The sequence below is a fragment of the Danio rerio genome, chromosome 15, assembly GCF_052040795.2.
Source record: "Danio rerio strain M-AB ecotype USA chromosome 15, GRCz13ab, whole genome shotgun sequence".
NCBI classification, from domain to species: Eukaryota; Metazoa; Chordata; class Actinopteri; order Cypriniformes; family Danionidae; genus Danio; species Danio rerio.
The window spans coordinates 18,889,099-18,911,678 of NC_141035.1; the positions used below are offsets into that span (position 1 = coordinate 18,889,099).

At 35.4% G+C, this 22,580-nt stretch overlaps 1 protein-coding gene across 2 annotated transcripts in view; it reads right to left on the minus strand.

Annotated features, from left to right (window-relative positions):
• Positions 1–22,580, minus strand: part of nxn (nucleoredoxin) — a 148,682-nt gene that overhangs the window by 52,022 nt on the left and 74,080 nt on the right. For both annotated transcript variants that reach the window (XR_015508613.1, NM_001020595.1), the window contains 1 exon segment: positions 5,445–5,562. Coding sequence is in view for 1 of the 2 variants with exons in the window: in NM_001020595.1 (NP_001018431.1) it covers positions 5,445–5,562 (118 nt within the window). In the remaining variant the exon portion in view is untranslated.

Sequence of the window (22,580 nt, forward strand, 5' to 3'; positions counted from 1 at the left end):
TCATATCAGAATGAAAAAGATTACTGAATAATTCAGTTAGTAATCAGGCTTTTGATTTTTAACTCACTAAATCGAAGACCCAGATTCATGAATCAATCAGTCTGATTGGCAAACAGAATCAATTTATTTCAGTTCAGCCATTTAGAACAATATGATTCATTTACAGATTCATATTTCAAGTTCAACTCCAATGACATAAATTCAAGAATGAATTGGAATCATCAGAATTCAGATGATGAAATTGAAATGAAGCAGCTCACTGAATCAATCCCCCAGATTCATAAAACAAATCAGTCTCATTTGCAAAAAGAACCAAGATCAGAATTTGAATTAGAATCATTACTGAACGATTCATTTACTTATTTTAATGTTGAGTTCAATTCCCTGGAAGGGACACAAACCAATTGCGTACAATATTAAAGTTCAGAATAGACCCTTTGTGATGTTTTTGCACCCTTTTTGGAGCTTGGTTTCTATAATAAACTCTATGTTTTGGATGTAGAGTAAAAGCCTCTGCTACAGGCTTTACTAGCCAGAAAGAACAAAAGAGCAGGGCTGCTGCTGGGGTTTAAAACTCCCACACATTCAGCCAGGGGGGCTTTTGTTAAAATAAGGGCCCCTTCCAACCCTCTGCCCTCTGAACCTGCTCCTGTACTGGCTACTGTGCGCACACACACACACACTATATAAACACACCGGATGCTCCCGCCCCCACATGCTTTCAAACAAAAGCTCTTGGTTATGTCATCACATGGAAAGCAGAGTCATCAATCCTGTGCCAGTGTTTCAGAATGGCAGTGCGCTTCGTGAATTACCGAAGTTCATTTTTCACTTTCACTGCTGGAAACCGCTGGAGCCGAAGTTCTCATTAGGCTGAGGCTGTGAATCTATCATGTTGATCACCTGACAAGTTCCACCGCATGAAGGTTTTTATGAAAACGCAGCGGCTCCTCGCCATTCCTATAAAACAGCTTTCTTTTACATGCATTTTTGAGTTGCAGATGAAGGCTCTTGAGCGAATCCAGCCTTATTAAAAGCATTGAGCTCAACGTCGCCAAACAGACAACCGTGAAGGACAACCGTGTACACTGGGGGCAAGTCAAGAGTGCAATATGAGCTCCTGAGCACGTCAATGTCAAATACAATGGACAGTCCTCAAACGTTTGAACAATCACAATCTAGGGCTGCGCAAAGGGATATTCAATCCAAAAATGAAATCTCTGTCATTATTTATTCACCCTTCACTTTAGGTTCAAAACCTGTTTGAGTTCTTTCTGTTGGAAACAAAAGACAGTTTTGGTCGATGGTACCCATTGGCTTTAATACATTTTTTTACTACTATAGAGGTCAATGGATACCAGGGCAGAACGATATTGAAAAAAAAACTGACATTGATTTCTTTTATGTGCTATATATTGCGGTATAAACGCAATTTCACCAGATAACTTTAATAACTCTGTTTGGTAAGAATTTATCATTTTAAATTGGTAATGATGATTTTGTAAAGTAGGGTTTCTGCAATAAATATAATAAGCAAATGACAAACACAAATGGATACAAAAGAGCAACAAGACGCATGAAATAAACAGTGCTTTACAGTTTCCAGACAGAAATCAAACAAGCAAATGTAAAATTTGAAATTACTTTAAAAATGACTGTAAAAAGTGATTAGTTGATTTTACTTTGATTAAATTGATACATTTTTAATATTATAATAACTAAAATTATGAAATTAATAATGAACTATGTGCATATTTATACAAATAAAGTCAACTTAACGGTTACATGGTCACTTGCTTTTTTAAAGCAAAGCAATTAATCCCTTTTCCAGCGTATAGTCTTCATTGTGTAAATATATGCAATTAATCTTTAAGCTACAAACATTAGCTAAATTCACTCGAAATGCTTACACAGTGACACTGCAGATCCTGCAAAGTGACTATTGCAAATCCTCACATTGCGATATTGATGCTGAATTGACTGTGAAGCCCTAATGGATAACATCCACCAGCATTTTTATAAGAAAGGAACACATAAGGATCTGTAAAACCACATGACGAAGAGTACTAAATGATGAGGCAATTAAAATGTTCAGATGATCTATCAAAAGTATTTTAAAGCATATAACAAACATCTTATGTATACATTTAATAACCAAGTGCACAAAGCAAGAATCAACAACAAATCATTTGTGTTGCCATCTTGGTGGGAAAAGAAAACATTAAATAAGTTGAAACAAACTGAATAAATAAGTCATTTATGTAGTAAATAGTACCAAAACATCACATCTGACCACTCTAATAACTCTAATGAACTTGTTCAACAACAAGCCCACAGACGTTTATGATAAGTGGACATGACAACACTGCAAGAGTACAAAAAAACACAACACATCTGTTGTTTGTGTTTTTTTTTTTACAAATGGCACAATATAATGAGGTTTGTGGCTGTAATATTCAATTGGTCAAAATAGCCAATACCAAATTCTTGGGATGCCTGGCAGTCAAGGGGGCCAATCATTCAATTTTGGGGTTGAGTGGGAAATTTAGAGTAGAGCCTTGATGAAATCGTCACAAGAGACACAAAACAGGACATATGTAACAATAATGGGTCCCAGACAGTGGCCTTAAATAAAATGTACTTACACTAAAATTAATCATATTATAATGTACTTATTATGTAAACATGTTTTTACATTGAACTTATAACTGATTAAATACATGGATATAATTAGACCTGTAAATCATTTCTGTAATTACATCTTTAATTACACTGTTGACCATCCCCTACACTTTAACCCACCCTTAAACCCGAATCCCACCTCAAGAGTGCCAGAAGTGTTCTGCAATGCATTATGAACACAGTATATACATTGTATTTATATTTTGATGTTTTAAGGCCACTTAATATAAAGTACCAGAGGTAAGAATTATTAAAATGAATTCTTTACATTATTAAATAATAACAGTAATGTGTCTTGGTTGCACACAAGTGACTGGATTAATAAAAACACAAGCTAATTCTAGATGGAAGCAATACCTTATGTTCATAAAGAAATCACTGGAATTTCTGTTCATGGAAAGGGTCCGGCTTGAATGAATGATTCATTTACTGATCTGGTTTACAACCGAATCACTTGTTCAGTCTCAGTGGATCTTTTGGTTTATTAATTAAACCAATAGTGCTAGAGACTGGTTTTTCACTAGCTGTTCTTCTTCAAATAGATCAAGTTTTGTCATTGAGTTGATTCATAAACTAATCAGTGAGATTTACAATCAAATCCAAACTGGTCTGATTAAAAAAACCAAATCAAACTGATTAAAAGATTCAGTAGTTTGTCAATCCAGTCCTTGAGACTCAATTGGTTGAAAAGATGGGTCTTGATCACTTAAACTGACACATAAAACAACAACACAGACCAAAGACATCTAGACTAACCAAAAACAGGACATGATGTCACAAGATGTGCCCATAAAATGACAAAATGCTCATGCATACCACCTTTTTCTTTTCAGTCACAATGTTGCCTATTAGTTCTCTAGTACTAACAGTATTAGTGCCTATTAGAACTTCTAAAAATACCATCGCATGCATGCACGAAAGAAAGGGATTATCAGTCCCTTCAGGATTTTGTGAGTCAACAAAGGAAAATGTTTGTGTATTTTTCAAAGCAAAACACAAGAACTAGAGCAAATAATATTATAAATGTTGAGAAAAATCCCAAAATCAATCGGTTTAGGCCACAAATTTGAAAGAAAATATCCATGCAAAAATCCTGGGGGTTTGGTTATTTGCAAAGTTATGAATAGGAAAAACTAGTAATGTTGTTTTCTGCACAATGTTTAAAAATATCCAATTATTGTCAGTTTTGACATGTTAGATCTGTCCAGTTTTAATCAGTGGGAGGCACACAGAGAGATAAAGATTGAGAGAGAGAGATAAAGAAAGGGAGAGTGTCTGTGTGTATATAACATAGACATTTACAGTAACGTGTTATCAACCTCTCTGCAAATACTTTTGAGCATACTGCTGAGGCGATCCCCATTGGTTCTCTGTTGAACCTCGAGATTATGAAGGCTCCAGCAACTGTCAAGGGTTTACTTTGGTTAATGTGAACAGATTGACTGGAATTACCTGTGCATTCAATGATTTTATTGTACATCTTCCAAACAATCATAATCAGGCACTTAAACAGACTGTGGTATATTCTTTAATGGCCTTTTCATTAGTAAAGATGGATATCATTACATACAAACAGTAAACCAAAAATATACTTGTTTTTTTAAAATGTAGCCAAAAAGATAAAAACTAACCAACATTAAGCTTTGTTATACTCCACTGCATTATGCTGTTTATTCATTATAGATGAGCAGGTCAGAAGGCGCATTACAGTTTTCTGTTTGTTTTAGGCTATTTTTTTGTCCTTATTTTGTTGACAAACTAACAGAGACTATGGTATAAGTGCATGTTGTTTATGCTGCACTGCAAAATATATGCTATAAATGAGTGTTGGGCAAAGATTAATGGCAATTAATCACATTCAAAATAAGAGTATGTTTTGACATAATAAATGTATGTGTATTATATATAAGTGTTATGTACACGTGATACATACAAAAAATAAAAACAAAACTATACAGAACAATTTTTTTACATAGATAATTAAATGTTTTTATTATTTGTATCACATTTATAGATATATAAATATAAACAAAATTTTTTTCAAATGCATGCACATATGTATATTTATATATACACAATAAATATACACAACACACACATATATAATGTCAAAACAAACTTTTATTTTAAATGCGATTAATCTCTGCCCAGCACTACTATCCGCTTGTTAAGTGTGACGTCACGCGAAGCGGCTTCCGGGTCCAAGCGCTCTATTCAACTGAATGGGGAGACTCATGAAATGGTAATAATAAACGTTTACAAAAAGATTTAAAGCTTTTGAAAATCACGATCGCAGTATATATGTCCATGCCTAATATCCGATGGCCAGAAAGTGATTAATTTTTTTATAAATTGTAAAATTTTTGGTATTTGTTATGCAGCAAGTCCAGAGATTGTTGTGTACACTATGACTTTATATAAATTAACTTTAATGTGTGATAGGAATAAAACGCGATCATAAACAAATGATTTCTCCACTCAAGTGAATGGCGGTTTGGACCCGGAAACAGTATTACATACGTCACAAACACGTCACCACTTATCAAGTGGATTACTTGATTAAACCAAACATTTCAAAGTGTGAACACAGCCAAATATTTAAGTTAAAACTGAAGTATTTGGCCTTTAGAATTGATCACATTCATCAAGTTGTTCTCCTCAAAAGAATTTGGAAGTCAATTACAACCAAATGTTAATTTTTAAATAGAGCTACGTCCTCCAAAAATGAGCATGTAGACTTAAACTTGAACCCTGATACTCACCTTTTGGGTCATCCCTCACTACGAGCAATCCATTTCGACACACCACCTTCCCCGTGGCAGCGTCGATGAACACCAGAGAGGGAATGCTGGTCACCTTGTACTTGTTCCATAACTTCATCTGCAAAACGACAAAACAAACAGACATGAGAGTAGAGAAATCATTGAAAGAGGAGCGACAAGAGAAACTACGATTCATCTCAGCTCATTCCTCTTTTTTTATTTTTCAAAGCTTCTTTGCCTTTTTAACCATTAGAGATTCAATCGCCACCTTCCCATCTTTTCAGCGTCCACGTGAGGCTTAAAAATAGGCTACAAAAACAAGCAGCCGAGTTTAAACGTCTTCCTTTGGCTGTGAAGAATAAAGAGACTCAGAAATGTGGCGAGTTGAATTAAGTGTTATCCGCAGCCGAGCCCAGCTAAGAATTAGCTGAGGGCCAGAATCAAACATCTACAGGGCTGATTCAACTTTAAAGAGACTGGCATCTGAGGAAATTCGAGGGGAGCGCTTTTTCTTTCTGTAGACTCACTCAAAATCGTGGCACACGGGCTAAAAAGCCAGCGATTAAACCTTGTTTGACAGAGCCGCTTGCTCGTGTAGTGTCATGGCTGTGGGCGCCGCTTTGCTGGTGAGAATAAGCCTGCTCAATTATTCAGGAGGTGGACGTGTGAAGGTCTGACGGATGAAAGACGCCTATGAAAGTAAACTACAGTTAAATGCAGAGGACTGATGCCAAACATGCAGCACATGAAACAAAGGTGCTACGGACATGAATGATTTATCAAAACACTAGACACGCATACAAAGACCTGGGATGGAAGTGGATTAAATGAACATGATTTGCTACAAATGTTGTAAATGAAATAAGAGAAAATACAGAGTATTAATGTTGTAGTTCGGGCTGCGCGATATTGGAGAAATCTAACATTGCAATATTTTTTATTCTGCAATATATATTGCGATATGAATATGAACTTTACTAGATGAATTGAATAACTATTTGTAAAGAATTGATTATTTTAGATTGATTGGGATGATTCTGTAGGGGAGTGCATTAAATATAATGAACAACCTACAAGCATAGATAAATTTAATAAAGAAAAAGTTACAAATTAAATAAACTGAGTTTTATTATTTTCCTAGCAGTCAAACTGTATTCAGGTATACAGTAATTGAATAACCAAACGCAAAATAATACTGCATAGTCTTTGTTTTATAAACAGTTTAACAAAATCATTTGTTATTAATTTTTCAAAGTTACAAATGGTACAATTTTTGCTTTTAAAACCCTCACACAGTCACAGGCCTCAAAAAACCCTTGCAAAATGATCAATTATAATCCAACATTGCTTATACTCACAATGTGACTATTGAGAATGATTACATTGTGATACCGACGCTGAACCGATATTTTGTGCAGCCCTAGTTGTAGTCTTCCAAAAGATACAGTATTGGGCAAAGTGGCTTTACGAGCACTTAACGCTATATTTATTAAAAAGATTCAATTTAAAGTCTGTGACATCCTCAAAATGAACCCTGAAGTTAAAATGTGATTATTTGACCTTTTTATGGTGTGTTAAGATAAAACACACATCATTCATTGAAATGCCAAAGACACTGTCACACATGCTGTTATTTTTTTTTCTAAAAAATACGTAAACATTTATGAATAACTGTAATTCAGCACAGTTTGACATACAGCTACAATATAAGCTAAAGTCTCAGGTCATTCAGGGTCATTTCTATATTCTATATTGGAATTTTGTTAATATTTCGCATGATATTAAGTCATATTTGACTGTGTTTGTACATTAATGTTCTTTAACACAATGAATCAGAATACACAAGTTCATATGAATCATTTGTGTGTAGCCCTGAATCAGATTAGCTTAGTCATAGCTCAGATAAAAACAGGATCTATGTTCACATGCATTGATTGAAAACTTGTAATTTAAAGATTGATCTTAAAAAATAATAAAATGATAATGATATACTTAATATAGATTAATTATAAAATACAAATATATATTTTAACAGTTTTAAAATCAGTATCAGGAGAATCATTCAAATGAGGATGGCACTTATAAAAATCCTATAATAAAAGAAAAAATTAAGCTCCGTTGTAGATTCAGTTGAAACATATATAAAACCCTTTTTATATACACATTACACTACCTGACAAAAGTCTTGTCGTCGATCCCAGTTGTAAAAGCTACAAATAATAACTTGACTTCTAGTTGATCATTTGGAAAAGTGGCAGAAGGTAGATTTTTCTGATAAATCTTGAACTGCATCACAACCATCACAAATACTGCGGAAAACTTATTGGAACCCACATGGACCCAAGATTCTCATAGAAATCAGTCAAGATTCAGGGTTTGGAGTTAAATTCAGTACAAGAGGTCTACAGAGTGGATGGCAACATAACAGCCTGAGGTATCAAGACATTTGTGCTGCCCAATAGATTCCAAAAAAAAACAGCAGAGGGACAATTCTTTATGAGGATAGTGCTCCTTTCATACTTCAGCCTCCATATCAAAGGTCCTGAAAGCAAAGAAGGACAAGGTGCTCCAGGATTAGCCAGCCAGTCACAAGACATGAACATTATTGAGCATTTCTGGAGTAAGATGAAGGAGGAGGCATTGTAGATGAATCCAAAGAATCTTGATTAACTCAGAGTCCTGCAAGAATGCTTTCTTTGCCATTGCAGATGACTTTATTAATAAGTTATTTGAGTGATTGCAGAGATGAATGGATGCAGTCAAATGAAACTTGGATAGGCAGTAAGACCTTTGTCAGGCAGTGCATATACACAATTACTTTAGTTACTCTATTTAAAAACACGTAAACAAACTCATTACCTTATTAAAGCAACAAGTTGACTTTACAATAAAACAATAAGTAAACCCAATGGAACTTTGAACTTTTACGTTGAATTAACTTAATTATTTATGAACATTTTACTTAAATTTAAAGCAATGGGTTTACTCACTTTTTAAGTAACATTTTACTTTTTACAGTGAAGAATCTTTCAAATGGAGCAAAAGAAAATGAAAACAGCATTAAAGTGGATTTATATGTACAATTATATATATATATATATATATATATATATATATATATATATATATATATATATATATATATTTAAAGTGGATTCGTCAACCTTTCATCAATGTTGTCCTAAAACTACTGATCAGCACCCATTCTTGATAGTTTTGACTACTGTATATCTTTATAGGATCTTTGGGAAAAAACGGTTTGAAATAAAGAAGCAAAGACTTAAATAACTCATTCCTGCACTGCTTGATCAGACTCTTTGATTGTCTGCTGAGGAAATCCTTTCACTGAAGGACAGTTTAAATTTAGATGAGAGCAGGCAGTCAAAGAGTGTTCCTCTGTTTCTCTAAGCCTGAAGGATTGTGTCCAAAAGCAGCTCCAACACAAACCTTCCGCGCCGCCATTATCAACACTCACATCATTGCACTGCATCCAAACCTCTGGCTCCAGCATGAAGCAAAAGAGGCCTGAAAATCACTCAGGTTAAAGGCTGGAAACGAGTATCAACACTACTTCTTTCCTTACACACACACACACACACACACACACACACACACACACACACACACACACACAAACCTGTGGCCCTGCAGGCTCTATGAGGGAGACCAGTCATATGAAATGAAAGACAGATCCACCGTGATCAGTCATGTCAACGGCTGAGGATAAAATCACTCACGGCTCCGAACTGATGAAAACGGCCAATTAAAGATGCACTCAGACAGAGATGAATGCTGACATGTGGAGGTCAAGGAGAATATCTTTGAAACTGGCAGATGAGGTTAATATAAAATAAAAAAATATTGTAGTTAAATAAAATATTCTCATAAGATCGATTTTGCATAAAAAGCGTTGAGATAAGCATATATAAAAATATAAACGTCAAACTGGGGGACGCGGTGTCGCAGTGGGTAGCGCTGTCGATTTACAGCAAGAAGGTCCAGCCCCGGCTGGGTTAGTCCTTTGTGGAGTTTGCATGTTCTCCCGGTGTTCACTTGGATTTTCTTTGGGTGCTCCGGTTTCGCCCAAAGACATGTGCTGTAGGTGAATTGAGTAAGCCAAATTGTCCATGATGTATGTGTTTATGTCCTGGTCCTCCAGGTTGGGGGTTGAGCATTGGGCTAACAACCCACCTCATAAAAACTAAATGTTACGCAACACCAATATGGTGCGGCTAAATATCAACATCAATATAAATGGAGTCCATAAACGTTAAATTACAATGCAATAGAAAACTACTTTGATTACTGCAAATTATTTTAGGACAAGGTCACAAATCCAAGAATAATAAGTGTGAATAAAAAATATAAATACATACAAATTAGTGTTAAACAAAACTGAAAGCCAACGTTTCCCTTAAACTATCAGTATTTTTTCATTCACATTACAATTTTTGCATGGTTTTGACTGTTCCCATTCGCTCGTTTCGATGGCTGCGTCTAAAATTGCATACTTCCATACTATACAGTATATTAAAAACATTATGCGAGTCGAGTATTATGTCTTAACTAATAGTATGCGAAAAACAGTATGCGAGAAGTACCCGCATGACTTCTGGCGAGATTCTGAAGTGCACATCCCATGATGACACGCTAGAGAATTCATGAATGTGAGTGAAGCAACACAACTGACACAGATAGGTCATTTGATAATTACAAATGGTGGATATACTATAGTACTTCTGAGCTCTTTTCATACTACTTGCATTTATACGACTGTACATAGAAGTTACTTTACTAAGAGTCAAGTAGTAAACTCAAATTTAAATGTAGTACATTCTCGATTTCAGACGCAGCCTATGTTCTGTGTGTGCGTTTTCATATGATGCAATTATAATTTGGATTCATCATTGGTACACTAGATAAGATTGACAACTGCTTCTTTAACCGATCAGACAAAGGTGGAGTTGACATCACTTCAATGCCACTTCTGGCTGCTTCATGGAGACATGGACAGATGTCTGAACTGTTAACTCTAAAGTTACAGTATATATGAGCGAGTAAGGTATTTAATCATGGACTGGTGTATAAAGTTACTGTATAAATATATAGAAGGTATTTATATATATTTATACTTTAACTTCATGCACTATGATCAAATACAGTATATATATATATATATATATATATATATATATATATATATATATATATAAAGTACATAATATGAAACCACTGTGATGATTAACAGGTGTCTGAATTTAGAGTATACATTTTTTATTTACACTTATAAAAAAAAAATTGGTGGAAATTGATTCCATTTTTATGATCTGAGTATCTTCAGATCAGCAGATGAGATTTTTTTAGTTTTTATAAAATAAAATAGATAAATAAATAAATGTAAATAATAAATATGAATGAAGTGCGAAATATACTAGCTTTCATCACACAAAACAAAAAAACTATTTTAGAATGGAGGAAAACATAAATATATAAAAAAATGCAACCATTATAATACGGGGGAAATAGAGAAGGAATTTAGATTAAAATAAAATAAAGAGATATATAGAGAAAATATTGTTAATATGAAAATATGTAATAATATAGATAATATGTTCATGTTTTGGTAAAAGAGTTTAGTTATTTTCATATATTTGGCAACCTTTATTATCACATTTCTAATGTGGGAATAATTCATAGGGAATAATGTGACTTATCTTGTATGTAATTGTAATTTTTTCTTTTCTCTCTCTCTCCATACCATCATGCTTATTAGTCTATGCTAGCCTATATTGGAAGATAGCACAGCACCATCTCTGATTGTAACACCCATTATTGTTGTTTATTTATTTATTTATTTTACTATCTTATTTTATACAATTTTGCTGTTTTATTTAATTTATTTTTTTCTTGTGTCATCATTATTTTATCGTCATTACTGTCAATATATTAGGCGGTGTATTTATAAATGTATGAACAATGGCAGTGTATAAACAATGACATCTGTACTTGGCATAAAAATAAAGGAAAAAAAGGGTTTAGTTCAAAGTATTGTAGTGAATATAAAAAAGAAAGAAATATTCTTAAATATATGCTTACAATTTAATTTAAATAACCCCTTTTTTCCATGTCTAAATCAAAATGAAACTGAACAGAATCTATGCACACAGCTGCATAAATGGATTACATCCACTAAGTTTAGCAAAGATTTTTCAGCCAATGATAATGACATTTTACAATTGTTAAATCTGTAACTGTAGATATAACTTTGAACCAGTGTAGAAACTCCCTATAGAAACAAATGTGCATTATTTCCATACACCTCTACGGCCGCTCCCTCAGATATTGTTCGTTTTCTCTGTGCGACTCAGCCCAACTCAGCAACTCAGCCCTCGCACACACACGACAACTTAAAGCATTTCATCCAGCTATATCCAGCATTAGGTTGTTTCAGAGCGGCGCAGCCTGGCAAACGCTTCACAATTGAGATCATCAAGCTGGAGAGTATCAAAATTCAGTCCATTAGCATAATCCTGCAGGGGATGATGGACTGTAATCACAGCACCTGCATTCATCACACACATACTCACACACACATTTCTATAGCGGCTTTGAGGAATAATGATGATTTATGTCAGATTGCTTTCAGTTTCCTTTAATACTGCACTGGCGCAACTGAACTTACCATTGTAATGATCCAAAAAAAAAAAAGATACAAGTTGTTTAATATGACACTGTTATGAAATGCAAGAAAAATAAAACATATATTTTAAAAACTGAGTACACGACAACTGGATATTTTCAAAAGTATGTGGATTTCTTTGAGGTCTGTTAGAACATTGAGGGCGTGTGTCCACCGAAGTGTTTTTTTCCAAGCTGAGCCTTTTTTTCCCTGTTGTTGTCAAAGGAAGTGCCGCGGTTTTATTTAAAATGGCAGCAGTGTAGCGGGGCACGGATCTCGCGTTTTAAACAAAGTGCTGAACCCCACCAGCATTTTTTAAACAGCTCTGAAAGTTAAAGATGGGTTCGCAGCTGAGCGATTTTTGATTAGATTTTTTAATTGTCAATGTGTCACGTGTGAACATCCAAACAAATCTAAACAAACAAAGCAGGGGAATACGTTTAAAAAGAGAAACAGATGAAACCTGGTACACACTCTAAGGTACTGTTTACACTGCCAGTTAAATGTGACCCTTTTTGAAAAAACGCATGTAATCGGATATTCAGAAATTGGTTGCCGACCTCCTTCATATGTGGAAATAAATCAGATATAAATCAGATATGTGACAATGCAACTATAATGTAAACAGGCAGATCAGATTTATTGAGGCATTCTGTTTTGTACATCATTAAACTTGCGAAATTGTGATACATCTCAACGGTTTAATGACGTAGAAGAAAGAGCGTGTGTGGAGATGCTGACAGGGTGAACAACAACAACAACAGAGGAAACATGGGGGAGGAAAGTGGTCAGTGGTTGACGGCAGAAGTTACCTGCCTTCTGTTACCGCCCTTTCCTTCTGCCTCTGCCTCAAAATTCTTTTAAAGTTGGGCGAACTTCTCATATTTCGCAGAGCTAAAAGCAAGACAATTTCTTCCATCGAGGCTAGTGTGGCGCAGATGCTAAAACCTGCCTTTACGCATGCGTGACATCGTAAATTGTATAAAAAGTGTAAACATCATTCAGATATGGCTCACAATTAAAAGAACGTTTAAACGGACAGGCAACAATATAGGCAACAAATCGGAATTGGGAATACAGACCTGACAGTGTAAACGTGACCTAAATTGTATGTCTCAAACTCGATTCCTGGAGAGCCGCAGCTCTGCACAGTTTGATACTTGATAATTACAGGCAGGTGTGTTTAATATGGGTTGCAACTGAAATCTGCAGGAAGGTCGATCTTCAGGAACAGGGTTGGTCACCCCTGATCTATACTGTTATGTCAATGTGTCATGCAAAGGAAAGAGATCGACCCAAACCATAGTCTCACATGAGTATATTGAGGCAATAAATAAAATTCATTCATATACATTACAAATCCATAAGTGCACACACAAGCCAAAAACTGCTGGCTGCAGTTCACTTAATGACCACTGGTGTCGCTAACAACACATTCAACAAACAGTCCCATTTAAAGACCTTATTATCCCCTTTTTCATTTCTGTGTAATGGCAACATTTACACAGACTCTCTGGAGGGCCGGATGGTCATTTAGAAAGCTTGATGAAATACAGCAGGTTTCATTTCGCACCAGCAACAATAATGGCCTCAGAGACGTGCCACTGGCAAAATCAACAAACATTAGTGACAGCCGTCATTAATAACCTTCGTCTATGGCCGCTCGTGTTGTTTCTCTGCCTTACTCAAAGCACGGCCTTCAGTGTGCCAATATTCCCTGCTGTGACCATTTAACAACCACAGTGGACATTAACTATACATTACCTTCAGTCAAACACACACGGGTCGAGCACGGGCTATTTGTTCGACCACAAATGGATCAAACATGCTTGAGTAGTAATGAAAGAAGACTCTCTTCATGAAGGAAGTGAATGAAAATGGATGAAAAGGCAGAAATAATTATATATTGAAGAAAAGAAAGTATATTTTTAGGACCATTGAGGTTTTCTGAATGGCAAAATAATTCTGACAATTAAGGACAGACCCTATTAGCCTACTCATTCTGAAAAATCAGCATTACTGTATTGGGAAAAAATATCCATCTCCCTCTCCCTCTTTCTCTCTCTCTCTCTCTCTCTCTCTCTCTCTCTCTGCTTAAAGGAAAGTTTTTTTTCCAATACATTTATAAATATAATAGTTTTAACAACTCATTTAGAATAACTGATTTCTTTTATCTTTGACATGATAACAGTAAATGATATTTTACTAGATATTTTTCAGGACATTGGCTCCTGTCAGTTTCTTCTTTACTATTATAAATTAATCTTAAAAAAATAATTAAACTAAATATATATATATATATATATATATATATATATATATATATATATATATATATATATATATATATATTTATATTTATATATAAATTTCTGACAGTGTAAACATTAAGTGAACCAGGGCTAAATGTAAAATTCACTTTATTGGCCAGGACAAAATAAACCATGGGAACTGAATGACAAATGTAAACACAGTCTCTTTTTCAAGCCTTTTGTGTTTCCAGAATGTCTGTAAAGTTTCAGCTCAAAATACACATTAGATTATTTATGATACCTTTTAAAATATTGAAAATTTAAGCTGTTATGACATTGTAGCCAGTGCCTTTAATGCAAATAAGCTGGCTCTCAATGCCCACCATTTCCACAGGCATGTCTAAACCATTGAAATCGCTCACTATTGCTTTGATTCGTGTAGCCTTCTCCTGCTGCATCTCATGTAGATAAACAGCACAGTGACAGACAAGAATAAAGCAGATCTCCCTTACTACAGTAAGAACTTTCTCAATGGTTATTTTATATACAGCTGTATGGATATCCATAATGTACAAAATAAACCTGATTTAAGTCCACAAACTGGGATTGAAGTATCTCCTTTATAATAGACACTACGCGGCTGTGGTGATGAACTGCATTGCAAGTTTACTGTATTTATCAAAAACATGCACTGTTTTAAAAAAGTTTTAAACTTGTAAAACTCATACTTGATCACATTTATTGATAATTGATGATCACAGAGAGCTGAACAGATCTTTTAATCCCAGCTGCTTTGTGCATGCCCGGTCTTGTGAATATGATTATGCGCGTTACAACAGAGACATGTTGTTTCTCGACTGTCAATCAATTCGGACAAACCGCACTCCTACATTACGTTATGGTGGGCCTCAAAATGGGAGGGATTTGGATACCATTTTTAACGTCAGAAAATTAAAGAGAGACTTGTTGTGTTTTTATCCCTCCAATATGACTGTGGACAGACCATACTTTCACACAGTTCAGTCCAAACCGCTTACAAAAGAGGATTTTCATCATAGGTGCCCTTTAAAGGCATATTTCACTCAAAAATGAAAATATACTCATTGTTTACTCTCTCTTTTGAGGTTTCAACCCTTTAAAAGTTTCTATATTCTATTAAATGCAAAAGATATTCTGAAGAAAGCTAAAACCTGTAACCATTGACTTCAATAGTAAGAAAACAAATACAATGAAAGGCAATAGTTCCCAGATTTCTTTAAAATATCTTCTTTTGTGTTCAACAGAAAAAAGAAAGTAAATAGTTTTGTTTTATTTTGCGTGAACTAACCTTTCAATGAGCCATTAATACTAGGCAAAAATGCTAAATACATAACAATGAATAAAATTTCTATTAAAAAAAAAAAAAAAAAAAAAGACCAGAGAAAACAACCATGATCTGCCAGCAACACAATACAAATAAAAAACTGTGACTCTCATTCTTGCAGAAATTACGAGGAAGACTCTCAGGATTGTAAAAGCTGGATAAAAGACCTTTACAGATTTCCACTAAGGAGCGCCAATGCTTTGTCAATTGATTTGGACTTCCTGCAGCTAACAAACTCCCTCTCCACCCTCAACCTCCCTCCATCTCAACTAAGAAATGCCAGTGTGGCACACGTGACTCCAACACCAGCCTGCCGAGTCCTGCTGAGCCCAGTCAAGTAGAAGATCATCGCAGTCATCGTCCCATTCACCTCCCGCTGTTAGATCTCTGACTCCGAGCAGATCTGCTTTCAATGGAGGGGGAGAACGAGGGTGTTGTGCCAAACGCCAGCAGAAAACACCCGCTAAACAATGCAGGCAAGAAAAAGAACACATGTACAGCACTCGAGAGAAAGACAACACTCTTGTACTTCAAAGGAAAATGACAACATTAGCATAGGCGTTTTTGGCAAACACTTAAAAGGATGCGCTGGAACACTACAGCGTCAAACAATAAAAGCTCAATTCAACCCCCAGTGCTTCTACAGAGGAGCGCGGATACCGTGACTTAGTCAACGCTGTATTGGTTTCACGGAATTCAGAAACTAAGGCCAAATCATTGTCAAGTTTCTGGCAGGACGCCTTTGGACGTGCGGGTTCCCATCCTTTAATCCTCTTATTAATAATCTGCGCAAATAAAGAGATCACTTGATACCCTGGAGACACGTCAGAATCACTAACCAGCAAAAACAGGCATCAATAATAATCATACTACCTTGGCAGCTATGCTATTTTGCTGGAGGACCTCAAAAAGACAAGTATATTAACAGAGATTATCAAAGTTGATAATGTGTAATATATAGAAGCTCTTTTTGTTGATTTTAGTTTATATGTATATATACACACACACATTAGGGGTGTCAAAATGAATTGTCTCTTTGATGCACCACAATGCAGACATGAACAATTCGGTATCAGTTCAGTAATAGATCAGAATCGGTTATTACGTACTGACATCATTTATATCCTATGCGCTATGTTGCGGTAGAATATTATAGTGAAGGAGACAAGGGCGAGTACATAAAACATTCCAACTACTTTAAAAGCAGATAATTGTGCACATTTTTTTCACAATTGTACTTCATCTCTCTCTCTCTCTCTCTCTATACCTTTAAACTACTGGCAAGTTTGTAAGGTAACTTTTCTTCTCTTCTCGGCTGTTAAAGCGATACTTGTGGATCCAGACATTTACATTTAGTCATTGAGCAGACGCTTTTATCCAAAGCCACTTACAAATGAGGACAAGGAAGCAATTTACACAACTATAAGAGCAACAATGAATGAGTGCTGTAGGCAAGTTTCAGGTGTGTAAAGTTTGTAGATTTTCGACTCGTGTTTATTAAGGATTACCTGACATAACTGTGCATTATGTGCATTTAAGACTGTGACAGTGTCCGAGTCACTTATCTGTGAACAGACCTGACAGTTTTAGAGTCAATCGTAGCCCTTTATGTTGAGCGAGTGAAGAAAATGATCAATCATAGGAGTGTAAGAACTCACTAGACACTGTATATATATATATATATATATATATATATATATATATATATATATACACACACACACACACACAGTTGAAGTCAGATGAATTAGTCCACCTTTTAATTTTTTTTCTTCTTTTTTAAAATATTTAAACTGTGGAACAAAATAAACAGGAGGTCTAATAATTCAGGGGGCTATTAATTCTGATGACTCTGTTAGTGATTTTAAAAGTTTAAAAATAAGTTGAAGATTAATTAGTAGCATTTTGCATTATTTGACATTAATAACGGATTCAGTATAATGTAACGTAAAGTCAATTTTATTTATATAGCACTTTTAAACGCAACCAAAGGTAGACCAATGTGCTGCACAAAACCACAAAGAGAAAGATATAAAATAATAGCTAAAACAACCAATTCTCACTGATAAACTGCCAAATCAAAAAGCTGAGTTTTCAACCAAGATTTAAAAACAGACAGAGATGATATAGATCCATTACAGGGGGCAGAGCATTCTACAATCTAGTAACCCACTACTGGGAAAGCACGGTCACCCCTGCATTTCAGCCTCGACTATGGGATGCACAACAGTCTCTGGTTAGATGACCAAAGAGTCTGACCAGGCTGATGTTCAGTCAACAGGTCTGACAGATAAGAAGGAGCCAAGCCATTTAGTGATTTAAAAACCAAGAGAAGTATTTTAAAAGTGACAGGATAGTGAACAGGCAACCAGTGCAAAGAGCGTAAGCTGTGATGTGGCCATGTTTTTTGGTACTGGTTAAAAGCCTTTTGAACTAACTGTAAAAGGATAGAGTTGTCTGACTGATCCCAAAATATAATGAGTTACAGTAGTCCAATCTAGATTCTAGAAATAATAAAAGCATGAATTATTTTTTTCTAGATAGAATGGGTTTGACTATTTTTAACAGTTGAAGCTAAAAAAAGAAGCAGGAATTGACCACTGCATTAATCTGTTTATCAAATCTCAAGCCATCATCAAAGATAACACCCAGATTGTTTTTTACCCAAGGCTTTACTGGTGGTGTCCTAAAGGATTTTGTTGGATAACATTCCAGTTTAAAGGCCACCCAGGTTACCCCTTTTTTCAGATTTAATATAAGTGTTTTGCGTCTCTAGAATGTGTATGTAATCCATCAGATGTTTCATTATCCTGTTTTATACATCTTTCCACCAGGGGGTCGTTTTGTCGTACTGCGCCTTTAAGGCAAGTCCTCCCCACCTACTGTTTCTACGTGCCTGTCATCGTGCCTTAAATCTCCTCCCTCGGCTGCGTTAGACAACAGACAGACTTAAAGGAAGAAGATCTCACGTAGCGTTTGTGAGAAATACTTCAGTAAGAACTTTACCAATGAGTATTTGTTGTGCAGTTGCATTGATGAGTCACACGCAACTTCGTTACAAAGTACACGCGCACACACACACACACACACACACACACACAGATACACACGCACACACACATCGCAGCAGACACACACAAACACACACACACACACACATACACACAGAGAGACAGACAGACCGCGCTTAGCTTTGCACTATTTTTGCACACGCAAATGTGTCAGGATACAGGCTAATCTCCACTGCTGTGTGGATATCTGTTATGTTTATGTACAAAATAAACCTGATTTAACATCCACAAACCGGGATTGAAGCGTCTTCCTTCATAATTGTTCTGACACGTGGCTGTGCTGATGAAGTAAAGCTGAAGTAATCGCTGTACTTCATTACACACGTGCACTGTTATAAAGCATTTTAAACTTGTGAAACTTACTCTTGATCACATTTGATGATGATTGATAATCCTAGCGAACTGAACAGACCTTTTATTACTGGTTGCTTTGTGCCTGTCTGGTCTTGTCGGGACATGCTACGCAAAGCTGTCAATCAATTCGGTGGGCAGGGGGACCGCACTCCTACGACAAGTTGTAGGACAAGTTTTTTTTTAAAAAAGGACTGGTTGTGTTTATTTCACCCCAATATGATGGTCTATACACTTTATATACACACATGTCTGTCCAACAGCTTAGTAGGTTTTTCACCACAGGTGCCATTTAAAGAAAATGAATGAAAAATGCTTGAAATGTACCTACAAGTCCCCACCACACACACACGTGCACGCACACAAAACCCAATAAAATATATAAGAATATGGACTTAATATAATAATGTTACATGTGGTTTTTCTGTTAAATGCAGTAAAAATTTGTTTTAGAAAGTAAAACGTTTACTTTATCATTTAAAGATAAATTAGTAAAAACGCTCTGAAAAGTGACACATCATATTTGATTACAAAAACATTTGAATAACTTGTCTTTTTTAATCTACTTAAAGTATTTCATTTCTGATTTACATTTTATTTAGTTTCATTTAGTTTATTATCCAATGTGTAAAGAAATGTAATCCTTTGTTATGTTATCCTATGTTACTATTAATGTTACGTTTAATATTTACTTTAAGGTAATTATACTACTTAATGGTATATTCATATCAAAAGTTAAATAAATACAACTATCACCAGTGTTGGGGAAGTTACTTTGGAAATGTAATAAATTACAGATTACAAATGACCCTATTTAAAATATAACAAGTAATATATCTTTTCAATTACTTTATAAACGTAAAGTAACTAATACCATCTGATAACTTTTTGATTTTACTTTTACATTTCTAATGGACATTTTCAACTAAATCATTTTCAAGCATCTATACCAAGCAGGTGTGACCTTACAGTAGCTCTGTTTACCGTTCACTTGAATTAAGATAATATTAATTTCATTTTAAAGTACAGCCACCACAAAACCAGGCCTTACAACACAAAAAAAGCTTACTGTTGTTACAATATCAAAATTTTGCATATTGTATATATATATTTACAACAACTTCATTAATAAATTACAGTACATAATATAGTATTATTATAAACTATAATGAGCTAATAGTAATTACCATAGTATGCTTTAGCCTTTACTACAGTAAACTATATATATATATATATATATATATATATATATATATATATATATATATATATATATATATATATATATATATATATATATATATATATATGTATACACAGACCTCTTCTTCTCCCCTCCTCTCTTCTCCCCATCAAGCAAATTTCTCATTAGCCTAATTTGTTGGCGATGTCACAGACCAGAGCAAGAGGTGGAAGTAACGCACCAAAAAGTTTGTTGTCACCACCGAAAAACAGGTAGAAGAAGAAATCGTCATTCTCACCATCATCAAATTGATTTACTTTCATCAGTGACGCTATCACCACGCTACTAAAAAATGTAGTTAAGCTAGTAGCGTCACTACTACTGCGCAACACTGTTAATGTGATAAAATTGCTTTGGCCAGAGGAGTCTGGTGCCCAGAATCTGGAATCTGTCTAGAATGAGTCATAATATATTCTTTAAAAATGAAAGGGTCTGTTTTTGTTTCTGTACCCTCACGATAACGACAAAAAAAATTGCTTTTAGAAAATAAAGAAAGGCTAGGTTACATACCTGAAGACGCTTCAGGTTCAACATTGAAGCTGTTGATGTCGAAAGTATTTTAACAGCTGGCAAACAAACTTTGCACTGAGCTGTTATATTCGTGCCCTTCTCAAATTTCAGGGTGAAATTATTTTTAAATTTCCAGCAATGAATTGCATTTTTATTACTCGCCATGCTGGCAGCTCACAGACTGGTTGTCGTAGCCTAATGCTTTCAAAGGCAAAGAGGAGGTGCGCAGCAAATTCAAACCGGAAAACGCTATAGCACCGCTTTAATAAACGGCCTTAGCAGAAGACATCATTCATATCAAAAACAGGCAAAGCAACAAATTTATAATAGTCTACATATTCCAGGTTTTTAAAGAACATTTTTTATATGTGACACCATTTTTAATCTTTAATAAGTTTTTAAATTTTTAACTTTCATAAGTAACTGTAATTTAATTACACACTTTTTCTACTGTAATGAATTACATTTATTTTGTAATTAAATTAGGTAACGCTGCTACGTGTAACTAGTTACTCCCCAACACTGACTACCACTGGTATTATTATATTGATTATTAATTATATGAGCAGATTTTAGAAGTTCAAGTAGGTTTGCATACACTTATAAAATACATGGCAAGCTCATAATGCTGTAAACAGCACTGTTGTTTTTCTACAGTGCAGGGTGGTGCACTGAGAGCAGAAACAATGCTCTTCCCATCTGAGAGAGATATTTCCTCTGCATGAGCAAAGTGAAAAAAACATGCTGTATTTCATTTAGCAAAGCACTGATGGCAGAAGATGAGTAAAATAGAAGTCAGGACAGGGTCCGTTTTGTAATTGAGGGAGAGAGAGGCTTTGGAACAGTATGTGCATTTCCCGTCTCGCCCCTATTTCCTCTCTGATGAGCGTAACAGGCCTCTTTCGCTGTCATTCACTTCATCACAAAAGCTGCGGTGCCTCTATGACCTCCATCGTGAGGGACGAATCAGAATTCTAAGAAACTGATTCCTCGCGCACGGCCATTTATCCCACGCCCGCCTGTAAAACGCAGCGTGATATTGCTGCATCATATTTACAGGCTAAAATATTCATTGGCCCGTGAGTTAGCGGGTACAGGCATTGTACACGCCAATACGCCAGCTAAATTGCTTTTGGATGGAGGAGTTGTGTTGCCATGGAAACTGCCCAGTCAGGACATGTCATCGAGTGGCTGGCACAATGTGGGATCTCTGGTAATAATTCAGTGATAAATTAATGCTTTAGTGAGGAAAACAGGTGCCGGAGTGTCACGAGGGAAACAAATGAGACACGCTCATTCAGACGGAGAGGAAAAAGTGAGACGGAGTGACACAGATGGAGACAGAAAAAAGAGGGCTGTTCCTCCAGCTTTAGCTCCAGCCGTACAAAAGGCATCTTCTGAAAGCAGGATTAATCCTGACTTGCGCTCTCAATGGCAGGGGTCTTTAGTCTGAGATTTTACTTAGTAAAGAATGCCGCTAAAAGCAGGGCATTGTAGGAGAGTAAAAAGCAAGGCTTTAAGCGTTGCGCGTCATTGTCTACGACAAATCCCGTTTGCTGCTGGGCCTCTGAGGAACCGGGTTAGAAGTCACGCTGGTGTGGGGGGCTTTCAGTCCCCTGTGTCTTCACCAGGCTGGAAAATACTAGATACTCAAGCGTTGGATTTAA